At 55.5% G+C, this 24,942-nt stretch overlaps 2 protein-coding genes across 6 annotated transcripts in view; one reads left to right on the forward strand and one right to left on the reverse strand.

The window, feature by feature from the left end:
- Positions 1 to 283: 283 nt before the first annotated feature.
- On the reverse strand, positions 284 to 22,231 carry MVK (mevalonate kinase). 3 transcript variants are annotated; one of them, XM_040443617.1, is made up of 12 exons: positions 22,112 to 22,229; positions 21,400 to 21,495; positions 20,392 to 20,539; positions 15,957 to 16,101; positions 14,018 to 14,173; positions 10,871 to 10,974; positions 10,208 to 10,253; positions 5,878 to 5,968; positions 5,370 to 5,486; positions 1,647 to 1,800; positions 1,227 to 1,360; positions 417 to 556 (listed from the first exon to the last, which is right to left on the reverse strand). In XM_040443617.1, exons 1-12 carry the CDS (start codon positions 22,115 to 22,117, stop codon positions 527 to 529), a joined length of 1,227 nt encoding a protein of 408 aa, XP_040299551.1. In that variant the 5' UTR covers positions 22,118 to 22,229; the 3' UTR covers positions 417 to 526. The 3 variants fall into 3 exon arrangements, with proteins under 3 accessions (XP_040299552.1, XP_040299551.1, XP_040299550.1); XM_040443618.1 differs by lacking the exon at positions 1,227 to 1,360 and having other exon boundaries at positions 284 to 556; positions 22,112 to 22,228; XM_040443616.1 differs by lacking the exon at positions 417 to 556 and having other exon boundaries at positions 563 to 1,360; positions 22,112 to 22,231.
- A 386-nt stretch (positions 22,232 to 22,617) lies between these two features.
- Positions 22,618 to 24,942, forward strand: part of MMAB (metabolism of cobalamin associated B) — a 12,915-nt gene continuing 10,590 nt past the window's right edge. Inside the window, exons 1-2 of one of the 3 annotated variants that reach the window (XM_040443620.1) lie at positions 22,640 to 22,830; positions 23,977 to 24,038. In XM_040443620.1, the coding sequence (XP_040299554.1) occupies positions 22,715 to 22,830; positions 23,977 to 24,038 (178 nt within the window). In that variant the 5' untranslated portion in view covers positions 22,640 to 22,714. Of the gene's footprint in view, positions 22,831 to 23,976; positions 24,039 to 24,942 lie in introns of all 3 variants that reach the window. The other 2 variants (XM_040443621.1, XM_040443619.1) reach the window with 2 other exon arrangements.

Genomic DNA, 24,942 nt, shown 5'->3' on the forward strand with positions numbered 1-24,942 from the left:
GCGGGGCCCTGAGAGACAGGTGGAAGTGCAGAGGAAGGGGGGGGGGAAAGCGCCCTGCTTCAGGAACCACACTCCCGCATCTGAGCATCCAACCAGGTGGGCAGGGGGTCTGGGGAGAAGGCAGAGGCCCAAAGCGGATGGGTGTGTGGGAGCTGCAGGGAGGACAGGAGGGAAGCCCCCCACATGTCAGAGGACATGTCAGAGCCCCCCACGTGGCCCCACCGCCTGGGCAGCTCAAGGGGATGCAGGACGCAGACCGTGTCTTCTGGGTGGCCCAGTCCGCTGCAGGTTCCAGGTCGCGCCGCTGGGACTGGGGCCCACCGGCCAGCACAGAGGCCGGCTCCGGCACCCAGAATAATCCAGGAAGGGGCTTCGCGGTGGGGCTGCAGCGGCACAGGCTCCTCTCAGAGGCCATCCAGGGCTTGCCGCACGGGGGCGTCCAGGGAGGTGGCCGAGTGGACAGAGATGCCAGGGGCACCGATGCTGGTTTCCCAGCAGTCAAAGCCGCAGCTGCTCAGGGCCTGCTTCACGGCCTCGACCACCGACTGCTCCAGATCTGGGGGGACGGAAGGCAGCAGGTCACCCCACACTCGTCTGCTCCCTTCGAGGCTGTTCAGGAAAAGGCCCGGGACAGGTCTTCCCGTTGGAATGTGGAGCCTTGCACCCTCTGGGGGAGGGGGCAGCGGTGGGCACGGAGCAACAGGGAAAGTCACGGGCCCCGAGTCACACGGCCCCGGCCCCACCGCGTACCAGCCGTGGGGCCCCAGACAAGCGGCTTCCCTTCTCTGAGCCTCGGTCTCCTCATTTGGGAAGGGGGCCAATAGTGATTACTACTCCCCAAGGGTTACTGAGAGGCTTCCATGAGGAAAGGCAGGGAAGGCGCCGGCACACTGCCTGGTACACGGTACACGCCCCAGAAGCGTTCTCCCTCATCATCGTCACTGACCGTGAACGAGGAGCCAACGGTCAAAGTCGGCTGTAGGCCACAGTGACTTCCTGAGGTCTGGGGCCGTGCTGAGAGCGAGGGGGGTGGTTGGGGCCACTGTGGGCTTACTACAGAGCAGTGGGCAACGGTGGGAGAAAAACAGGGAGGAGGAGAAGGTAAAGGAGGGGAGAGAAAGACCAGAAGCAGGGGCAAAGGGAAGGCCGCGCAGGCGGGAGCACTGAGTGCCAGGTCCCGAGGGCAGGTGCGGTGTGGTGACCGAGCCGGCCCCGGGTACCGTTACCCGGCCTTGCTCTTTCCCCAGACACTGGGGGGCGGGGGAAGAAAGCCCTCGGTTTTGTAGCAAGGTCAGTCCCCATCTTGGCCACATCAAGAGGTGACAGCGGGTGATGACAATGTCCTGGTTATTCCTCAGACCTGTGGGAGACTCGGCAGGTGAGGAGGTGGTGGGGACAGCCGCCATAATGGCGGCCCCTCCCCCAGCCCAGCCCTGTGCCAGGCTTTCTAAAGGCACTTTTCTCCTTGCGTCTAGACAACAATCATAAACTAGCCATCAGCGTCCTTGTTCCACCAACGCAGCAACAGAGGCCCAGAGTGGTGAACTAACTTCCAGCTTCTCCCTCCTCCCAAGGGAACTGCCCAGGTAGAACCTTTGTACGAGCCCAGGCTGCCAACCCACCCTACCCAGCCTGCTCCCCGGTACCTGGCCTGAGGAGTGTAATGCCACAGCCACCACCGCCCGCGCCAGTGAGCTTGCTGTGCAGTCCATGGGCCATGGTCACCTGGCACAGCTGGTCCAGGGAGGCATGGCCCACGCCGAGGGCGTTCAGATGGTGCTGGTTCATGTCGATGAGCTCCTGCAGGAGAAGGTTCAGTCTGTTCCCACTCGGCCAGCCTGAAGCCAAGGTCCTGTGTCCACCCCATGCGTGTGACAGCCGCCGGTTTGGGAGAGCAAAATGGCTTAGGCAAGCCGGCACCGTGTCCCTGTCCGCTGGTAAAAGAACGTCTCCTTCCCGCGAGACTTCCCATGGGGCCGGGGTGGAGCTGGTGGGGAACACATGTCCCAGGCCTGGCCGAAGAAGCCTCTGGCCACGGTGATTGCTCAGGGATGGACCTGTGGCCCAAGCTGGGCCAACCACCGCCTTCCCAGGGTTTTCTCTGCCTCTGCCCTCGAGCTGCGAAAACTGGTTGACTTCAGAAATAAGCCGCCAGAGTTCTCTCTGCCCTACACACGGCCAGAGAGTGCATGGAAGCTGGAGAGATTTCAGACTAGGTTGTTTTGGCCCCTGGATCCAGCTATGCTCGAAGCTCTTCCTGCTGGTCTTCCCAGTTATGAGCCAATAAATTCCTTTCCTGCTAAAGCCTGCTTGAGATGGATTTCTATCATCTGCACAAGTCTGAAGCGATACGCCATCCGACAGTGGCCGCGGGTACCAATTTTCAGAATAAGAACTGGTTTCTTATTCAAACAAGGTCATAAGTGGGGGAAAGAGCTAAATGTTTTTCTGGTTTCTCTGATTTGCGTAAAACTGCTCTTCTGAGGCTCCAACGATGCAGGTTGATGAGATAAGAAAACTGATAGCTATCGCAGCCCAGGGACCCCTACGTACATTTCATTTGCTCCAGCAGCGTCTGGGCGGGCACCGTGCTAAATGCTGGGGCTCTAAGAACGAGCACCCACCTGTGGTCCCTGCCACGGGCAAGTGAAGAATGTGAGATCGGGCAGAGCACCCGGGGGGCTCAGTTCAGCCTCCGATTTCAGCTCACATCATGATCTCACAGTTGGTGGGTTCGAGCTCTGCATCGGGCTCTGCGCTGACAGCTCAGAGCCTGGAGCCTGCTTTGGATTCTGTGTCTCCTTCTTTCTCTGCCCCTCCCCCGCTCATGCTCGCTCTCTCTCAAAAATAAATAAAACATTAAAAAGAATTTTTTTTAAAGAATGTGGGATCTGGGGGTGCCTGGATGACTCAGTCTGTTAAACATCTGGCTCTTGATTTCGACTCAGGTCTTGATCTCAGGGTTTGTGAGATCAAGCCCTGCATTGGGCTCCATCCTGACAGCGCCTGCTTGGGATTCTCTCTCTCTGCCCCACCGCCCACGCATGCATTCTCTCTCTCTCAAAATAAATAAACATTAAAAAAAAAAAAAAGGATGTGGGATCTGGAATCAAGGGGAGGGGACTGGGTTTCAGTCCCAGCTCTGCTACTTCTAGGTTCTTGGGCAAGGCCTCTCACCCCGTGCCTCAGTTTCCCCGCTTGTAAAACCGGCATCCTAAGAGGATCTGTCTCACTACAGTGAGGAAGAAATCGGAGTTTTTCACATGACACCTGGCCTGAGATCAGGGCTCCATGGAAGTCAGCTGCTATCAGTACTTTTGCGGTCCTAGCACAGTTATCCCCGTAGTACAAAGCGGGCGCCGCTAAGGCTCAGAGCGGAAGGTGACTTGCCTAAGGTCACTGGGCTGGTAAGGTACCAAGCCAGCACTGGAAACCGGGTCTGCCCGATGCGAAGCTCCCATCTACCCCGCCTCCAAGAGCGAGCGCCCTCAGCATTCCTGCTGCCGCCTACTTCTCGCCGCGCGGGGCTTGAGAGCGCGCGGCTCTGCTCCGGGGAACCGGGAGCGCGTGTGCTGCGAGGGTTGCCAATCACGGAGCTGTCGGCCGGGCCCACCTCGCCTTCCTGCCGGGGGGTGGGGGGTGGGGGTCCTTGGGGCGCTGTCGGGTCGGCCCTCCCCTGCAGCCCGCCTCACACACCCCAGCACTTCTGACAAACGAGCAGACAGGCGTGATGGCCCGGTGGCCGCCCCGGGTGCCTCTCCCCAGCCCCAGGGGCTGGATGCGAGGGAGAAGTTCTGGGGGCCCGCTCTCTGCGCCTGAGCGCCAGGTGTCACGTTGCCGAGGCAGGTTTCAGACACCTGTCACATTCTGATCCAAAATCTGTCAAGGATCAGATGACAGGTTGTGACACAGGAGAACAGCTCGCTGGTTTGAGCACAAAGCTGTCCAGGAGGCGAGCTGCACATTTCAGCGGCTGCCACAGCCAAAAATACACACAATGTATAATCAACGTGCTGTTCTGTGGCATTCTCCGGGGGATCAACAGGGTATATTTTAGGCAGTACTCTATCATTATTAATTTCCTGCTCAGGAGGACTGTGTTCCCTCCTTTCTACGTGAAAGGAATTGAAGCCGGCAAGGCAAAGGCTGGGGGACTGGAGGCAGACAGCTAAGGAAATGGGACCAAAAGCACAGAAACGAGAGCGGGTCGCTGCCCCTGGCCCATGGTGGGTACTCATTAAAGATCTGCTGGCTAAAGAGATAAACCCGTAAGTCAGTTTAACACCTGGCATGGCCACCCACTAGTTGGCGAACCTTGCAGAAAGTTGCTCTTGAGGTCTCAGTATTCATACCTGTAAAACGGGGGCAATATACCCACTTCACAGGGAGGTGGTTATAGAGACCAAGTGCGAAATCATTTGTGAAGAGACTTGGTTTAGTAGCTGCTTCCATTCACTATAGGAGCTGCAGATTCAAATGCATCCCGCGGGACAGAGAGGCACCAGGTGGACCGCAGCAGCTGCAGGTGACGCTTAGGAAGAGGTGGGGACTATGGAGAAATGGAGACCCCAGGGCCTCCTCCCGGGGCCTCTTCTGCACTTCCAGCTGACTGTTGCTACCGAGCCTCACCCCCCCGACCTGCCGGATCCTCTGATTCTCCAAGGGAAGCCAGGTGGCTCTTTAAGGTCGATCCACATTTGCCAGACCACACGGGCCGTGTCTGAGGATGACCCTGGGCCCTCGGGCTTACTGAGCCGGTGGCTCATCGGGCATGGTAACTGCCTGTCGCCTACCGGGCCTCGCTGCACTCTTAAGACACTCCAGTGAGACCAGGAGAGGTGAAGCTGGGATTCAGACTCAGATCTGATCAAACCCAGGGCGCGAAGCCTCCGCCTCTACGCTGGAATTATGCAAAGGGTAGTGGCTCGGGTCACAGGGAAGAAAGAACCATGTTAGAATACGTGTGAGCCAAAGCACGCCAGTGATAAACAGTCACCAAAGGACACAAATGCAGCGAGCAAACATAACGGGAAAGGGATGGCCGTGCAGGAAATGGCTCCTGGACCTCTGGAAGATGGGGTCAGCAATATCCCACCGCGCCTTACGTGTGTGAACCCAAACCTGGCCCGTCGCACTTAGCATGCGCCAGGCGCTGCCCTCTGTGCTTTCGACATACTCTCTCCGCGGCTCTGAATCAGCTGGGGAAAGGCGTAAGAAGAAGGCACGCTCGCTGGCCTTGGCATACACGGGACCCCAGGCCCGGGCCCAGCCCCCAGGTTTCAGTTCGGGGAACTGTAAGCGCAGAGGGGGAGCCCCTGCCTCAGGCAGTGGTGTGGGTGAGACCGGGGACCCTGCAGACGGGCTCTTACTTCCAGCACCAGATAGTGCTCCGGGGCGGGGGCAGCCACCATCTCCCCCAGCATCCGCTCGCACTCCAGGGAGATAGCATCTATGGAGGTCAGCACGGGCGCCACGATCTCTGGGAACTGGAGGGAGAGCAAGCAAGGGCCCGTGAGGCCTGGGGCAGGGCAGACACTAGACAGCTGCCCCGGCCACGGGAGGAGGGAGGTGTCCCCATGGCCTGCTCCCACCGTCTGAGGAAACCCCTTCTCCTTCCTGCCGGGGATCTGTCTTGCCCAGGCCCCCTCACAGAAGCAGGGGGATTCGCACCACCAAGCCAGCGTGTCTGACACTCCTTGTGCTGCCTCCCGGCTGAGATGGACACACAGCACCTCCTGGTCTGCCCAAAACCACCTCCCCCGGTCCCCATCACCCATCCTGCCCCTCCGCTAGCCCATGCGGCAGAGGGAGAGCTCGAGCCCCTAGACCTGGCTGTCGGGGCCCTGCCAGAAACCCGCCGGAGTGAACACGAAGCACCTTAAGCAGCCTGCTCCTGACGCTGGCCACGAGAGCCTTGGTGCTGCGAGGGACCTTGGTGTTGGTCAGCAGGATCCTCAGAGCCGGCAGCCTGCGGGGTGAAGAGGGTCCATGGTGAGCTCGGGATGGAGGAGCTGCGTCAGGGCCGGGGGCACTCCCAAACGTCACCCGACCCTGACACAGGAGGAAGCGGAGGCCCAGAAAAGGGGACCTCAGTGGGCTGGAGGGGGAGAGCGAGAGGAGCGGGGTGGGGCGGGGGGGCTCCTGCCGCCAATCATGGCTGCGTCTCCGCTCCAGGCCCTGCGCAGTTGGGACACTTTCCTTTGGCTCGTCACTCACCCACTTGACTTCAACTGGGCACCTACCATGTGCTGGGCACATGTGAGGGGGCCTGGCTTCGCCTGCAGCTGGCCGAGCACACCGGGTTCACAGAGTTGGATGAGTTCAAAGGCACTATGGCCAACAGTACAAGAGGGGGTGAAGGTTCTGTCGTGTGGGCCACCCCAGGCTGCCGGAGTGGAAGAGATTTGGGAAGAAAAGCAATGGGACCTGGGACAGATCACACAGAGGGGGTGCACACAGGGTAGGAAGGCACCCAGGGGAGCTGGTATGGTGAACAGTGGGGTGAAGGGGAGGAGGGCAGACTTGGGTGGCAGGCAGGTTCCCGGCAGGCTGAGCCCATCCCTGCCCTGCCTTGATGGCTCCCAGACCAGCCACCATGGCCCAAAGCCAGATATCGTCAGAGGGAGTCCTTCGTCCCTGCTCGGCTGTCCCAGGTGAGAGAACAGAGGCCCCAGGACGGCCACAGTGAGCTGCCCTCACCTACCTTCTGAGCTTTAGGCTACCTCCTAAAGTCACGATCGCAACTGTCCTATGCCTACCTGTCCCTGGGGACTTAAGGCCCCATTTCTTGTCATCCCAAGCTGCCTTTCAGAGCACCACGGGCCGGGGACTGAGTATTTGGATGAGCTCTGCCCCAAGACAGCTGGAGACAGGCAGACCCCTTGATACCTTTATTCGTTTTTCTTTTCACAACTCGAGACTGTAAAATCCAATAGGGCTGGAAAAGGCTGCCAGAAACCTGCTTGATCTCACCGCCCATAAGCCCATGAAATTAATATCGATTCCCAGCCTTGGAGGCCGGCTCTTTTTTTTTTTTTTTAACTTTACAAAAGATGAACATTCTATTTGCCTTTTCTTTTCCCCTTAAAGACAAGCTGTTTCTCAAAAGGGCAGCGTTCTGGGAGGCCGCATCTTGATCCACTTTGCAAACAATGCATTTATTTTTAATAGAGAAGCACCATGCGTGGTTTGGGGGGAAAGGGTTCCTCTTGAAGCCACTGGCGGGATTAATGTGGAGTCTGGCCTCCCGGCTTCTCAGAGAATCAGCCATCTGCTCGCGGTGGCGCCCCGCAGCCAGCAGTGAAGGTCGGTTTGCTCTGTGTTCCCATCCGTCGGGGCGGGAGAAGTTGGAACACTGTGTCTTCATCTTCCTTAGACAAGTCCTCTGCGAACAGGCGGCTCCTAGCGCTGCCGGCCCCACTAAAACCCCAGGCTCTGCGGGCATCTAGAGACCACCCAGGCTGTGCTCCGCGAGTGCTTGTGCGTGCTAGGCACGGCTAACCCCTCAATCTTATCTCACCCCCGCCCTCCCTGGGTGCGCGCTCCTCTCAGCCATCCTGGCCCTGTAGCTGCAGCTCAGCATGCCAGGCACATTCCTGCCTCAGGGCCTTTGCACTTGCATTTCCTCCGCCAGGGACCCACCTAACTCTCGTGTTCCATTCAGGTCTCTGCTCAGATGTCATTTCATTGGGGGCCTCCCCGGATCATCCCATCCAACGGCCTGACATGCTCTCGTGGAACCATCTGTTCATTGGTTGTCTCCTCCCAACAAAGTGTGAGTTCCGTGAAGGCGGGACTTTTTGTTCCCCACTGAGGCCCCAGCACCCAGCACATGGTAGTTGCTCGGTATCTGTGGCATTAAGTTTGATCTCAGCAGAGAGCAAAGCACTCTACAGGTGCCGTTTCTGATTCTGGGCTCAGGATCCTCGTTATATAAACGAGGAGGCGTGTGCCTCAGGAAGAGCGACTCACTCAAGAGCACCTGGCTCAGTGGGGCGCCTGGGCGGCTCAGTCGGTTGGGCGTCCGACTTCAGCTCAGGCTGTGATCTCGTGGCTGTGAGTTCGGGCCCCGCATCCGGCTCTGTGCTGACAGCTCGGAGCCCGGAGCCTGCTTTGGATTCTGTGTCTCCCTCTTGCTCCACCCCTCCCCCACTCATTCTCTCTCTCCCTCTCTCTCTCCCTTAAGAATAAGCACACATTAAAAATAAATCAAACAAAACAAAAAAAGAGCACCCGGCTTGAAAGTGGCAGAGCTGGGCCCGCAGACCCCAGAGCCTCTGTCCGCCATGCCACCACCAGCTGGCCACCGGATATGCCTCGGGCCCCCCTCCTGCCTCCTCACTCATCCCCTCATTTCCCTTCAGTAGAACGTACACGTGCCCACACCACCACGTTAGCTGGGGCCCAGTCGGTGCTTAGGATATAACTAGCCCTCAGGAAACACTGAATGAGACGTCACTGCCCCTGTGACGCCCAAATCTGTCACCCCTCGCGCCATCCGTGGCAGCTTCAGGGCATTCGCATCATCCTCTGGGTATCTTCGTGCCGAGGATCACAGCCGTGCCTGCTCCTCCGGTGGGCTGAGCCCCGCGGGCAGGCCTGCATCCGGTACCTCAGAGTCCAGCAGGGACTCCTGATGTCGCTGCATGGGGAGTCAGTCTGCGTGGCAGAGCCGGCCCCTCCTGGGCCCCAGGCCCCACTGCCCTGACCGCACAGCAGCCGGAGCAAGCTGGTCCCACTTTCCCAAATGGCCCCGCTTCCTCCTCTGCGCAGAGTGAAGGCTGTCATCCGGGGGGATCCTGCCCTCCAGGGGACACCGGCAATGTCTGGAGACATTTTTGGCTGTCGCAACTAGGAGACAGGGGAGGTGCTACCGGCATCTAGCGGGTAAAGCGCGGGGATGCCGCTAAATATCCTAACCATGCCGCACAGGGCAGCGCCCGCCCTATAAAGAATCGCCCGGTCCACTATGTCAATGGTGCCAAGGCTGAGAGACCCTAGCGCGGAACCTCAGAAAGGCAGGCGTGGCTCCTGGAAGCCAAGAGAAGTGGGGCAGAAAGTTCCCAGAGGTGCAGGTGGAAGTGACGCGGCACATCACGCCAGGTCAAGGAGCCACTCGTCGGCCCAGCTGGCGAGGGCCACTTGGTGTGGCCCAGCTGGCGAGGGCAGTGGGCCGGGACTTGCTGCCCATGGGCTGTGAGGACCGCCCTCATCACCGTGGAAAGGCCCGCCTGGGTGGCAAAGTGCCCTGGGACACCACCTGACTCCATCGAGGGCTCAAGGAACTGCCACCTGCTCACCCTGGGAGTCGCTGCCCGCACGGGACATTTCCACTCTGAGTCCAAAGAGAACACAGCATGCTCTATTTTAACATGCATGTTTGTAGTTCCGATTGCTCCCGACGGAGGGGGTAAGGGAACCTGGGAAACGGGCTGAGAAGTTCTCAAATGTCACCCCTGCTGGAAGCCTCTCACCAGCCTGAGCCCTGGCTCTGCCTCGAGTGCCCGACTGTGGCAACCCTCATGTTCACCTGCAGTGGCTTTGTGTGCGTGTCTGCTGGCCCCCCCCACCCTCCCCCACTCTCCTCCCACCCTGCCCCGCCACCAAAATTGTGTCCCAGACTCATTTTTACATCGCTAGACCCTAGTACAGTGTCCTCGGGAACACAGGAAGATATCAATTCTCATTTGCTAAATGCATACACAATCGAATGAATGAAATGAATGATGACCCAGGGGTCTGGGGGAGCAGCCGCTCTCTGGAAGGTGAATGGCACGGCCACGCATGACTTCTCCCTCTAATCTCTTGGCAATTTAAGAGCTGCAGTACAGAAGGCAAGAACGGGGTGTCCTCATGGCCCACGGCCTGGGAGGGCCTCACAGGGGAGGGGAAAGAAAACCAGGGGTGCCTGGGGGGCTCAGTCAGTTAAGCGTCTGACTTCGGTTCAGGTCATGATCTCACAGTTCATGAGTTCGAGCCCCGCTTCGGGCTGTCTGCTGTCAGCACAGAGCCCACTTCTGATCCTCTATCCCTCCACGATTCTCTCTTTTGCTCTCTGCGCCTCCCCCTTCTCAAAAATAAACAACAACACCACCAAAAAGCCAGAGATGCTGCCCCACATGTTACCACACAACGAGACAGAGCCCCCCGCCCCCAATGACGCGATGAGGCAGCCATGCCGGGAGGGGCTGCCCTACCCCAGAATTACCTCTTTAGGAGCGAAATCTTTCCTTGATGGTATCGGAGTGCTCCCCCTAAAGAGAAGAAGCAGCGGGTCAGAGCTGTGGGAAAAGCTGTGTGTGTCTGCCCCTTGGGAGAGAAGCTGGGCTTGAGTGGGTAAGAGTTCTGCCCCATCCGGGGAACAGGTTAAACCCTTGTTAACTAGTCGTGCCAGCTTCAGTCACAAAAGGTCCCGGGAGGGCACAAAGGCACTCCGCGCTCCGCCAGGGAGCTCGCCTTCCCTCCAGGCTGCCCGGCCTCGTGCCACAGGCCACGTGGTGAAGGTGGGCCCAGGACCGTGGCCGGGTCCGGGAAGCCAGTATCCCACAGCAGCTCGTGTGACTGCCAGGCGCTACGGCCGTGACCCTGCAGCTGTACTGTGGCAACCCTCATGGGGAGCTCACCGCACCTGTAGCTTCCCGGGCCCTGCCATGACCGCCCCCCCCCAGGACCCCCAGAGGTCTGGGTTCAGCAGGTGTGAGGCAGGACCCTGGAATTTCTCCCCTCCCTCACCCCCAAGCAGGAAAACACTGTTTTCCTCGGAAGCCGCTGGTTTCATCCATCCAACCCAACAAAGCCTGAGCGTCTACAATGGTCACAGGAATTTATAAAATAATACAAACACAGAAAACTGGCCTGCGGCCGCACCTACCCCAAACACTGACAGCGTTGTCTACTCCGGAGGGGTTCCCGTGAATCACTCTCTCCCCCTGGAAGGCCCACTTGTTAATTAATTCCAAGTCCTCCACTGTCCACCTGAAGAAGACACACAAGTCCATCTGTACCTTGGTGGAGAGGGGCAGCCGGGGCCGCTGAGGCAGCAAGGGGCGGGACCACACGAGCCAGGAACAGGAGAACAGCCTAGAACCTCTCCAGCTGCAGAGTCATCTCCTGCAATCCCCATGAAAACCCTACAGGGACGGTACAATTACTATCCCCTCTCCTACGGAAGAGGAAACTGAGGCACAGGTGGGTCAAGTAGATCCCCGTGCTGTGCACCGCTAAATCAGAACCACATCGGTTGAGGAGCCCAGGTTCTCAACTACCGAGCTTTATGGCGCCAACAGGACGTACTCATTTGTCCGATATTTACTGAGCATCTACTGTGTGCCTGTCGCTAAGCTCACGGTAGGGAACGAACGAGACACGGCCCCCAGCCGCCTGAGGCTTGGCGTCTCGTGGAGAGGGGACGCCAAAAGCAATCGATATTTAACTACAACCCCCAGGAGGGGCAGTGCAGGCTGGATGGCATGTACCCCATCTGGAAAGGGGGAGGGCCTGAGGGACAAGGGCGCGGTCGGCAAGGCCAGCATGTGCGGGGAGAACATTCCAGACCGGGGCTGCACAGCACCTGCAACTGTGCAAGAGCCGGACCTTTCCAGGAACCGAAAGGCGAGCACGCGAGACAGAGAGGGGGCAGCTGGACCGCCCTCTCCGCAAAGGTGAATCTTCTTCCCACCCTGTGCACTGCTCATCCTCCAGGGGCTCAGATTTCCAACCCAGTCTTCACAGGAGACCGGATTCCGGTCTGATTCCAGCTCTGTCTGATTTAGAAACGCTGGGCAGGGGTTGGGGCCTGCTCTCACCAAAAGTCCTAGGAAGGAATGACTGGGTCTTCAGGGGTGGCGGGGGACCCGAATGTTAAGGAATCAGCATGAGAAAGAGCACACGCACGCGCGCACACACACACACTTATGCACACACACACACACGAGTCACCCATGCCTTTTGAAAATTAATTAAAATTTTTTTAATGTTTATTTCTGAGACAGAAAGAGACAGAGCATGAGCAGGGGAGGGGCAGAGAGAGAGGGAGACACAGAATCCGAAACGGGCTCCAGGCTCTGAGCTGTCAGCACGGAGCCCGATGCAGGGCTCGAACTCACGAACTGTGAGATCATGACTTGAGCTGAAGTCGGACGCTTAATCGACTCAGCCACCCAAGTGCCCCGAAAATTAAATTTTTTAAAAAAGTTTTAAGTAGGCTCCACACCCAATGTGGGGCTCAAACTCACGACCCTGAGATCAAAAGTCACATACTCCACTGCCTGAGCCAGCCAGGGACCCTCACCCATGCCTTTCAAAAGGCAGAGCTGGTCTGTTGGCCCATATACACGAGTCTGTTTAAGGGACCCAGGGCAAGCAGGCCTTCACTGATCTAGGTTATAATCAGTGATTAGCACATGGTAACGAGCACCATCTTATCACAGAAGCACCAAACGTCAAGGCTGGAGGGCCCCCTGAGGGACCGTCAGGTGCAGCCCCTCACTTCCAGATGAGGAAACAGAGCCCAGAGGAGAAGAGGGGGTGGCCCCACGCCCTGCAGCAAGTTAGCAGGCACACCTCACTGAAATCCCTGAAAACCATCACCTTGTGTTACCTCCAGGTGCGCCTCTCATCACCTACCAGATTCTTCCCCTGACAAAAGCCGCCTCCACCCCACCCCTCCTACTCCTCTCCACCCACAGGAACCATCCAGAGCGGGTCTCAGGAGTGCTGACAGACACATCACATCACGAGCCCGCAGATCCACTGTGGCCACGAGGATCAACGGGACCTTGGGGCTCAGTCTGAATCCAGCCGTATTTTAACCTCCGTGTCTCAGAAGAGAAATCATTGGCCGTGACAGGGCAGCCAGGGGGGTCTGGGCTGCGGGAAAAACCACTGCCTTTCCAGGGCAGAGGGAGAAAGCCTCGATTCAAAGCCAAGCTCTGGAAGAGGACAAACGTCCGAGGCTGCAGGCTAGTGCAGTGTGTCCGCTCTGTGCCCCTGCAGCGGGCGTGGAGGGTAGAGGAGCGGTGCTCTGGGAGGAAGCACGCAGCCACGCCCACCGTGCACCAGCACCGTGTAAGCAGCCTCTTCTGCCGGCTACACAGGGAGACAGACAAGGCCGGCGGTCCGCCCGACACCACACACGGTTGGGACCCCAGGCCCCCGGTGGGAGGGCTCCCCTGCGCTGTGTGGCCCCAGAACAGACTGTAGTTTCTCCAGATGCAGCCCCCAAGTGGCAGAAACGGCTGCCAGCGACACTGTCCTGATGAGCCTCGCTGACTCCGCGAGAACTGCAGAGGCAATGCTCCCTCCGTGGAAAGAGGTCAAGGGCTCCTAAGAAGGGAAATGCCTTAACAGATACTCCCCCGGGGCGCCTGGGCGGCTCAGTTGGCTGAGCGTCTGACTTCAGCTCAGGTCATGATCTCACAGTTCGTGGGTTCGAGCCCCATGTCGGGCTCTGTGCTGACAGCTCAGGGCCTGGAGCCTGCTTCCAGTCCTGTGTCTCCCTCTTTCTCTGCCCCTCCCCCGCTCATACTCTGTCTCTCTCTGCCTCAAAAATATACATGAAAAAGAAAATTTTTTCAATAATAAAAAAAAATACTCCTCCTGTGTTTATGTCTTGACGTGTTACACTTTTTTTTTTTTTGCATAACTGTCTCGTAAGACCCAGCAATAGTGTCCTTACGGCTCCCATCAGCTTTTTACAGAGAAGGACACCGAGGCCCTGAGGGGCGCAGCAGCACGGCCGAGGTCCCGCAGTGAGACAATGGCAGAAGTGGGCCCAACGGCTCCCTACATCCGGGCTCAGGTTCTTTCTACCATATCACGGGCACTTGAACCCCAAAGAGGCAAGGTAGAGGTGAGGGGTAGGGGAAGGGCAGAGAGGTCACGCTCTGGATTCAGACCGCCTGCATTGGCCGCAGACACCTCTCGCCTCACAGGGTGGCGGGGAGTCCTCAGGGAGAGAACCCACGCCGGGGTCGTGGTGCCTGGGAAGGACAATGACGAGGGCAAGGGCCGCGATTACCTGCTGGCAGGCTCGCCGTCCTTCAGCGGGTTTGGGATCTCCTCGCACGCGGTCAGGAGAGCAGAGGCCACACACACGGAGTAGGCGGCACTGGAGCCCAGGCCGGCCCCAGTGGGCAGCTCGGACCACACCCTGATGTCCAGGCTGGGCAGGGTCCTGAAACACAGTGGGGTGCAGGGCATGACTCTCCTGAAGGGTGGCAAGGTGCCGACATCGCCCAGGACTGGACGTGGGCAGGGCCTGACTCCGAGCCTCTGGCCAGGTTTCTGGACTCGCGGACGTTTCCCGACCCCAAAAGCAGCCCTCCGGGATTGTAGGAAGTTGTGGTGACGCAGACAACTTGGAAATAAATACCAGAACCACCTCCCTCCTGAACACACCGTTCCCTCCCGAGCCACCAACCATTTCTCTAAACTCCTTCCTGTTCCCTGCACAGGCTCTTTCGTGGCCCCGCTCTCTCTGTGTCCCTTCCTGGGATAGCTCTGCACCTCTTTAGCCCCCGGGCAAACTCCTAGCCATCCTGCAAAACCCTTCTCAAATGTCGCTGCCACCGTGAAGCTTCCGCTGGCCACCCACAGAACCCATTCCTAGCTCCCCTTGACGATCTCCACTACGTAGCCTTTCTCCACCACTGCCTCATGTTGGCGTGCTGTGTGCTCACGGGACCCTCTTCCTTCCTACCGGCCAGCAGTGCCCCGCTGTGTGTAACACGGGCCTGTTTTCTACCACTGGAAAGTTCAGAATCACTGTATCTTCTGTGTATTTCCCCCAAGCAAGGACTGTCAAATTTCGTGTCCTGTAGTTTCCATTAAGGAATTTTCCCGTCTTCCAAATATAAAACCATAAGGCCGAAGCTGCCTTTTCAAACTACACATGCCCACCGCACTCAGATCAGATTCTGAAATCTGCACCCCCTCCCCGAAGGGGACGTGCCCCACTTAAGTTGAAAATCCCACAGCGGACAGCGAGAGTGGAGGCGTTTATGAATGGGCCCTCTGCACCGTGCCTGTCCCCCAGCGTCTGCTGTATGAGTGACAAGCTGCCCCCTGAGGCTTTCCCTTTGGGTTTGAAACAGAAAATAATTATACTGAAACTCACCATGGGCTAGTTACAGAGCTAGGCCCACTTCATGTATCGTATTTTCAATCCTCCAATAGTTTTCAGAGGAAATAATAGCTAACGTTTCTCAAGCTACGTGCCAGGCTCTGAGTCAAGCGCTTTAAATAAACAAACTCATTTAGCCTCACAAGAAGCCTACGAGGTAGGTATTATTACTACCCCCATTTTACAGATGAGGACACTGAGGCCCAGGAAGGTTAAGAACCGCAAGTAAGCTAGTAAGTGGCCGCCATGGGGTGCGAACCAATGCCACCTGACTCCCCATCACCACGTGACGTGGCCTCAGCGGTGAGCTGGCCTCCCTGAGGGCAAATAGCCCAAATCCTATCTTCAGGGGTGAGACGGACACAGGTGTCACTTTGCTGATCACAGAGTTTCCCTGGAGTCTGCGGGGTGAGCAGCAGGGGTGCCTCTGTGGACACAGCGCAGGAGAAGCCACGTGGTAGATTCGGGAGTCCGGCTTTGGGTCTAATGAATCGAAGAGGCCAGAGGAGGCACTGGGGGTTGAGAACGTGTCAGATAAGTGTCAGAACCCAAGTCAGCGGGGCTGATTCCGCAGCCCGGCCCTCAGTGTGTTTCTGAGTTTCATTCCTGGGCCAAATGAGGGCGCCCCTCTCAGAGCTTCTTAGGAATGTTAAAAGCAGACCATCTATCAAGGGTCCAGCCTGGCACCTCGGGCGTGCGGCGATGGCAAATGGCCATGGTCACCGGAACCCTGGAAGAAAGCCCCTGTGCTCTGCGGTAGCCAAAGCTACAGAAACCCTTGCCCGCTGCCCTGGGCGGGCTGAAGCAGGGCTCCCTCCCCGGACCATGCACGCACCTCTGCTTCCGGCAGATGCACAGGTACAAGTATAGGAAGGCCAGCACGGCCGCACGCTCGGGGTCGGCACAGTCCTTGGGGAAGGCTGCCACCTCCTTCAGCTTCTCCACTAGCTCCACGGTGGGTGCCGAGGCGTCACCTTGCTCTGTCGCAAACAAGCACACGTGGCTGGGTGAGAGGGCCTCAGGTGCTTTTACAGACAACAGCACGCAGAGGACCCAGCGGGCCACGAGAATCAGAATCTGACGGGCACGGATTCACGGTCCGAGCGCCAGGGCTGAGACCGCCACTGGCCTTCAGGTTTTGCGGGCAGGTGGACTTGAGTTTGGGTCCCGACTGTACCATATGCTGGCTTTAGGGCCTTGAGTGTGTGACTCAACGTCTCTGATCCTTAGTTTCCTTCCTCCTTGGTAAACGAGATCATGAGAGGACCTCCTCCAAGATAAACTTAAATAAGGTACAGGAGACCCTTAGCACAGTTCCTGGCATACAGGAAGTGTTTAATTAACAGTAGTTTTTGAAACGTGCATACACACACAAGGCGAATGCTAGCTCGATCTCTCAGAGGTCTGGCTTTGACCTCCACAGAACAAAACCCAAACCACAGGCAGTATTAAATTATTCCCCAAACGTGTCCCTCTCCCGAAACATAACCTGCGAGGACAGGACGCTCAAAACCAGAGAATGTGAAGGGCTGAGGTTTGCCTGGGCAGCCGGGAGAGGCCAGATAGCAGTTTCTCTCCCGTGTGTGGGGGGGCTGTGCCACTTTCCTCCGAGAGCCTGAGCAAGCCTGACCGGCTTACCTTGACAAACCACTCCCTGAGTCACAGGTCAAATTTTAAAGTAAACAGAAAAAGGAGCTTGGTGTGCCTGTGTTAGGAAACTTTAGGGTGAGGCACTCATTAAAAGGGCTGTGGGCTAACTGAAATAATAATACATTAAAGGCAGCCGAGCCAACGGGCAGTGTTACTGAGGGCGCAGACATTTCAGAGCTCGGTGAAGGAAATGGAATAACTTGTTAAAGTGGTTGGAGAGTGGGGCACCTGGGTGGCTCAGTCGGTTAAGCCTCTGACTTCAGCTCAGGTCGTGATCTTGTAGTTCGTGGGTTCGGGCCCCGTGTCGGGCTCTGTGCTGACAGCTCAGAGCCTGGACCCTGCTTCGGATTCTGTGTCTCCCTCTCTCTCTTTGCCCCTCCCCCGGTTGCACTCTTTCTCTCTCAAGAATAAACATGTAAAGAAACTAAAAAAAAAAAAAAAGAGTTTGGAGAATTGAGAGAGATTCGGGTCTGAATCCTTTCTGCATCACCGACGAAGATGTGCGACCTGAGCCACTCGACCCCCGAACCTCGATTTTCTCATCCATAAGATGGGGATGGATACCGCCACCTACTTCCAGGGCAGGCTGGAGACTTCTAAGAGTGCTGATGTATGTAACACACTAGCCCAGTGCCTGGCACCCACGAAGATGCCCAGTGAAATGTTCACTGTGTTTGTAACTATCGGGAGGCAACCAAAGAACACTGAAAGACAAAGGTGGAGGAGCCCTGCAGTCGAATAGAAAACGCGCGTCATGCACCCTGCTCCTTTTTCTCCTTGGGGAAGTAACTCACACGCCCTCACGGACTGCGCTCAGTGTCCCGGCCCTCGCCCACCTCCAGTCCTGCCGGATCCTTGCAGCAACCTTCCCAGGCAACACGACTCTGCCCACGGAGGCTCAGGGGGTTTGAGCGACCTGTTGAGGTTCACACAGGCAGGCAGGGGGGTCTGGGACGTGGGCCAGACACCTGCCTGCTTCCATCAGTGCTACTGACACCCCAGAGCAGCAGCCAGCTCCCGGGGGACATTGCGAGCCTGGTGGGGGATGGTCTTGGGCACCACGGAAGGCAAATCCCACGCTGCTCTGGACGGCTGCTTTCCGAGGCCTGCTTCAAGGTGGCAGTTGTTTTCAACTGACAGTGTCCCTAGAATCACCCAGGGAATTTCTTTCTTTCTTTCCCTTCTTTTTTTTTTTTTTAATGTTTATTTATTTTTGAGAGAGACAGAGCGTGAGCACAGAAGAAGCAGAGAGAGAGCAGGAGACACAGAATCCGAAGCAGGCTCCAGGCTCCGGGCTGTCAGCACAGAGCCCGACGTGAGGCTCGAATCCACGAACCGTGAGATCATGACGGTTTGAGAGAGAGAGAGAGAGGGAGAGAGAGAGACAGAGCACGAGCAGGGGAGGGCAGAGAGAGAGAGGGAGACAGAATCCGAAGCAGGCTCCAGGCTCTGAGCTGTCAGCACAGAGCCTGATGGCAGGGCTCGAACCCACAGCCCCTCAGGTGCCGCCCAGGGAATTTCTTTCAAAATACGCACACCTGGTCCCCTACCACCTCTACCCCTTTTCAATAAGAGAGAGGCAGGGCCAGGAATCCGTCTGTATTGTTAAAAACAACAGCAAAATCGTCTCCAGGGGTTCTCAAGGCAGGACTGGCTGGAAATGGGGGGTTTCACCTGTTCCTCCACCCCCTACAGTGTTCGGGAGTGGCTTGCTGTGGACTGATTGTTTCAGGGGACAGGGAGCAGGCAGGAAAAGACCATGGGGAGGACTCCCACTGGCCCCACTCTGGCTCAGAAACACTGTTCCCGACAATGGGGCAGCAGCCCAGCGAGGCCATAGCAAACTGAGAACAGAAAACACCCTCCAGGTTTGGTGCAGGGGGCGACCCTGCTGATGAAAAACCTTGCCTATGAGGGGACACAACATTCACAGTATTATCGAAAATCAGCACAGGGGTCTTTATTCATTGGCATGGAAAGGTATCAGGCCTGATACCCTGAAGGGGGGGTAAAACCCACACATTTCTGGAAAGTTTGTGTGGCCTGACCAGATTTTGGTTAAGGAACAGATATCCTCCTACGTCTCTCAATCTAACTATCCACCTGCAGAAAACAGCCCAGAAGGATTAATACCAAAATGCTCCCCGTTGTCACAGGGGCTGCTGAGAGGTCAGTACAGATTTTTTTTTTTTTTAACTCACAGTGGTTTAATATTGACTCTGTTTTCCAATTAATAACCATGCTTTTATCTTTAATGATTTTTTAAAAGTTTATTTACTTACCTTGAGAGAGAGAGAGAGAGCATGCATGCGCAAGTAGTGGAGGGGCAGAGAGAGGGAGAGAGAGCATCGAGCACTGTTAGCTCGATCCTATGAATTGTGAGATCATGACCTGAGCTGAAATCAGGAGTCAGATGCTTACCCGACTGGGCCACCCAGGTGCCCCATTATTTTCTTTAAAAAAAAAATTTTTTTTTTAACATTTTTATTTTTGAGAGAGAGAGAGAGAGGGAGACAGAGCATGAGCGGGGGAGGGGCAGAGAGAGAGAGACACAGAATCCAAAGCAGTCTCCAGGCTCTGAGCTGTCAGCACAGAGCCTGATGTGGGGCTCGAACCCACGAACCATGAGATCATGACCCGAGCTGAACTCGGACGCTTAAACAACTGGGCCACCCAGGCACCCCAAGGTGCCCTATTATTTTTAATGATTTTTTGAAAGTGTTCATTTTGTTTTTGAGAGAGAGAGGAATAGAGACAGAGCAGGGGAGGGGCAGAGAGAGAGGGAGACACAGAATCCGAAGCAGGCTCCAGGCTCTGAGCTGTCAGCACAGAGCCCAAGGCGGGGCTCGAACCCACGAACCGGGAGATCATGACCTGAGTTGAAGTCAGCACTTAAACGACTGAGCCACCCAGGCGCCCCTGATGATTTTCAATTATGCAAAACGCCACTACGTTCTCTTTGTCAAAACCATCCTCCAGAAGGAAGGCTCACTTTGTCCACTCAGACCTTAGGACCCTCCCAGCAGTATGTAACCATCACCGGAAGTAAATTTTCCTAGTCTTTTTCCTATGCACTTACATACCTGCTGATACCTAATCCGGGTCGCCCCTCAGATGCATCCTGTTTGCATCTTTTGTTTTTTCACCCAACAACAGGCCTTCACGATCAGTCCACCACAGCCCGCATACATCCAGTGCATCATTTTATGCTCTTGAATTTAAAAAAATAAGTAAGAAGGGGCACCTGGGTGGCTCAGTCGGTTGGGTGTCCGACTTCGGCTCAGGTCATGATCTCGCGGTCCGTGAGTTCGAGCCCCGCATTGGGCTCTGCACTGACACGCTCAGAGCCTGGAGCCTCCTTCGGATTCTGTGTCTCCCTCTCTCTCTGCCCCTCCCCCCCCCACTCTGTCTCTCTCAAAAATAAATAAACATTAAAAAATTAAAAATAAAATAAAATAAATAAGTGAAGCTAATTTTATGGCTCAAGAGAAAAAACACCCCCAGAGTGGCCAGTCTCCGGGCCCCTCAGGGATAGCCTGGAATAACTACCCAGCCATGTGTTTCCCCTCTGTTCAGGACCCCGGCTCTTCCCACACCTGGTTCCTGCTCGCTGCACTTACCCAGAAAGCTCGTGTCCTGTAGCTGAAGCCTGGCCACATCCCAGACCCGCTTGATGCCAATGTTCGGTAGGTCGAGGCACACTTTCCCATTGCTGTGGGGCTGAAGCCGGAGGAATGTTCTTAAGTTCACGGCCACCGCCAGCGCTACCTGTAGGATAAAGGGCAAAAGCAATAAGCCTGAGCATGGGTGGCAAAGAGTATGGCTCCAGTCTTAGAAACAGGGCTTAGTGTCAATGTGCTGAGGAGAGACAGCAAATACTGGCACGCAGGGCACGCCCACGCATGCCTTTGGCAGACACTGTCGATCAACCTTGGCATGCTCTCCCACTAGGTGGCACCGGCACTACCAATCAATTAGGAGTTAGCATCAACTTCTGTTTGCCCTCTCCATGCAAAACTTCAGAGGTCCTCCACACCAAGGAATGGCTTCCCCATCATCACCATGTCATCCAAATAAATGTAAGTTAAGAACATGAAGAGTGACGGAATGGAGAAAGCATGAGCTGTGGGTTCAGACAGACGGAGGTTCATTCCCGGTTCTACCCAGGTGTACGGGACCTTGGTCAAGCGACCAATCCTCTCCTAAGCCTCAGCTTCCACATCTGCAAAATAGGATAATAAAAGTTTAACCTCGGAGGGCAGTCCTCAGACTTAAATGAGATAATGCATGTTTCAAACTCATCTGCTGGATCCTACTCATTTTCCCCATTTCTGAATGTCGGGGTGCCCCAGGGCTCAGTGCTCCCACTCCTTTTCTTCTCCACCGAAGCCCACTTTCCAGGTCGCCTCATTCCACCTGCACAGCTTTACCTTTCAGCTTTGTGCTACCTTACTGAGGCCAGAGGAGCCCTTCAGTGGGGGTAAGCTGTCTTTTCCCTGCCTCGCCGGGGAAAAACTGACCTCCTCTCTTATATACCCCTAGGCTATGCCTCAAGACTTCTTTTTCAGTTTAAGATTAGGGTCAGGGAGAAGAGGTGCCCAATTCTCAAAGACTCTGGGGGCCTTTACCTTGCCATGGACCACAGCATGCTCTCCATGAAGAATGACCTTCCCTGGAGCAGACACCAGCAGGACTTCTGACAACATAGCTAGCTCCTGGGAATTCTGAAAGAAAAAGCCAGAGGGAGGATGAGACATCCCCAGATCTCAGAGATATTAGAGAATACCCACTTCAAACTCATCATTCTAACGAAAAAGGCAGCTACCATCCAGCACTTCCTATGTGCCCCAAAGACTGCGCAGTCCACTAGGCACATCAGAAAGACCTGGGTTCAAATCCCAGCTCTTCTGCTCCCCAGTGAGGTCACTGTCTCTAACTCACTCAAATGGCTAAAAACCTTGGTTCCGTCCTATGTTATATTCGGACAAGAACTGTACTTACCTCAATGGGTTTTGGAAAGCTTAAGTTAAATAGTACAAGAGGACCACTTGGCAGCGTCGGTCTCAGCTTTTATTATTACTACTATTGAGGGTAGAAATTTAAATGAAATCATGGAGTAGAAGGAAAGCTTTCCTGGACTTTTAGGCTGTTTCCAATACGTCACGACTATAAATTGTAGGCTGCAGAAAACAGATGTCAAGCCCCTTCCTGCATGCACGCTTAACCGAGGATCTCTACAACACAGAGTCCTAGAAAGTGACTTGCTGGGTCTACAGGTGTGCGCATTTTAGATTTTCTAGAAATAATAAAAAATTACCATCCATTTAAGGCCTCAATTACCTCCATATGATAAGACCTGAGCCGCACTATGAGCTAAGTGCCATCGTGATCCCCTTTCTTAGCGGGGGAAAGTGAGGCTCGGAACAGGGAGACCTACTGCTTGCCCAAAGCTCCAAATCCCTTCAGATTCGAGCTCACCAACCGCTCGGGACGGATTCTCAGAGTCGGAGAAACCAAGCCAGAGAAGCCGGGAGCCCGGCCCAAAGTCTCAGCCTCAAACCTCGCGCCCCCGGCCCCGTGAGCCCAGGCGCTCACCTGCCTCGGCGGGACCGGTGAGCGAAAGCCAGAGCTGCTCGGGGACCAAGTCCCCCCGGGTGCCACCCCAACAGGGGTTCACCCTTCCGCTCAGCCAATCAGAACACGCAAACTGGGCGTTCCTTTACCGATTGGCTTGAAGATTGGCCAATAGGTGTCGCAACCAAGCTGTCCGGCAGCTCCGCGAACCAATGGGAAGCAAGCTCCTGGGAGTGTCCCGCCCTGGGCCGAGAGCCAAGAGCCAATGGAAAATGGGGGCTGAACGGTGATGCGGCCCGAGGTAGGTGGAGTCGCCCGCGACCTGGACGGGAGCCTGGCGGGGTCAGCCCCTGACGAGCTGCCTGGCGCATGGCTGTGTGGGGACTGGGAGCCCGCCTTGGCCTGCGCGGGGGCCTCGGCGCCGGCGGGCTGCTGTGTCCCCGTTTCCAGAGCCGCGGCCCCCAGGGCGTGGAAGACGGGGACGGGTGAGTGCCTGGCTGGGGAGGGTAACTCGGACACCTGCCGTGAATTGTGGTGTCGTCGCCATGGTGACGTCACACCGCAGTGAGGTCGCCGCAGCAACAGCCAGGTGACACGTCTTAGTCCTGACGTCACCGTGGCCACGTGAGCACCGTGGCAGCCAGAGACCCAAGATTTCTTTGCACAAGTCCGAACGAAGCCCGGCTGTCGTGCGTCGGGGCAGGGAACGTCCCTGGCCCGCCACGAGGGCCGTCTTGCCCCGCCTCACCGTCGGGTGGGCCTCAATTCAGATTTTGACCTATTTCCTAAGACACAGAAATACACCACCACGATCTGAAGGTGGCCGTCCTCATCGACCTTGAAACTTGCTCCCCTTCCCAGACCTCCGAGCCCGCGTAGTCCCATGAATTTATCATGGATCGATATACTCTCCTAGATCCAGTAATTGAACGTTTGGATCACCTCGTGATGCCACATGTTCGTGTCAAAGCCTGCATTAAAGGTGTTATGTTGCTATTTGAAAATGCCAGAATTAGAACGCTGTTTTGCCAGGTCTTCATTCCTGAGTATATGTGAAGCTTCATAGAAGGGAAATGGCCCAGATTACTTTCTCCAAGCAGCCCTGACTGGGTAGAGTAGAGGATAAGAGTTTGGGTGGGTCAAAGTAACGGTTTCTGTCGGGTAAAAGGTAACTGGGGTCTGGAGTAAGGTAGTCTTGGGCAGGAATCCCAGCCCTGTGTCTTCCTTCCTCAGGGACCTGGAGTCTCATCTTGTGAGCTCCAATTTCCTCAACAGCAAAACGAAGGTCACCGGTAGTGCCTATGGGATGATTCCAGGAGATAATGCCAGTAATCCACTTAGCACAGTGCAGAGACTATGGAAAGTGATCAATGAACTCTTTCAGTGAATATTTATTGAGCATGTGCATTGAGCAGTGCACTACATGGGCTACTCTGCAGATAACGGATGTGGGCAGGACACAGAGCTTGCCCACAACGGACTGAATTGGGAAGAAGGGAGGAAAATGATGCCAACATGAGACCCAAACAGAGGAGGGGAAAGTGCTGCCTCTGAGGTTACTGGGCAAGATGTGACCCACTGAAGGAGGTGTCCTGCCCGCTCTCCACTTCTTGATGTCTGTGTCTCATTAGGCCACAGCCTTCCTTGAAGACACCCAAGATCCCCAAGATATACACCAAAACAGGAGACAAAGGTAGGCGGCAGATGAAACATGCAAAAAACTCCATCTGAGAGTTCTTCCAAATTGTTTGCATACGTTAAAAATTATGTAACAGGGGCACCTGGGTGGCTCAGTTGGTTAGGCATCCGACTTCGGCTCCGGTGATCTCACAGTTCATGAGTTCGAGCCCCATGTCAGCTCTGTGCTGACAACTCAGAGCCTGGAGCCTGCTTCAGATTCTGTATCTCCCTCTCTCTCTGCCTATCCCCTGCTTGTGTTCTCTCTCTCTCTCTCTCTCTCTCTCTCTCTCTCTCTCTCTCAAAAATAAACATTAAAAATAATGTAACAGGTCTCAATAAATATCATCAAATGTGATATGAAATGAAAGGTGCCTAAGATATATGAAGTGATAAAAGCAAATTGCGGAGCAATTCAAATAATTGAAATCTACTTGGATAAAAGTGTGTGTTATGCGTATATACATATATGTGTTCAGATATGCATAGAATATTTATATATGCATAGAATATATAAATATGGATATTTAGGAGAGGGAAATGAACAGAAGGGCTTCCATTGGTTATGGCGCATACTTTTATTCTATTCTATGACTTTTTGTAATGAGCATATATTACTTTATGTAAACAATACCTGAAAATAATGTTGTACAGAAAAAAGTGAGATGTAGACTGTATCAATGTGACATATTTTCTAAAGCTTACAACTGCAGGGGCGCCTGGCCGGCTCAGAAGCGCATGCGACTCTTGATCTTGGGGTCCTGAGTTCGAGCCCTATGTCGGGTGTAGAGATTTCTTAAGTATTTTATTTTTATTTATTTTTTTTTTAATGTTTATTTTTGAGAGAGACAGAGCATGAGTGGGGAGGGGCAGACACACACACACACACACACACACACACACACACACACACACACACA

This window comes from Herpailurus yagouaroundi, unplaced genomic scaffold, assembly GCF_014898765.1.
Source record: "Herpailurus yagouaroundi ecotype Mexico unplaced genomic scaffold, PumYag 191, whole genome shotgun sequence".
NCBI classification, from domain to species: domain Eukaryota; kingdom Metazoa; phylum Chordata; class Mammalia; order Carnivora; family Felidae; genus Herpailurus; species Herpailurus yagouaroundi.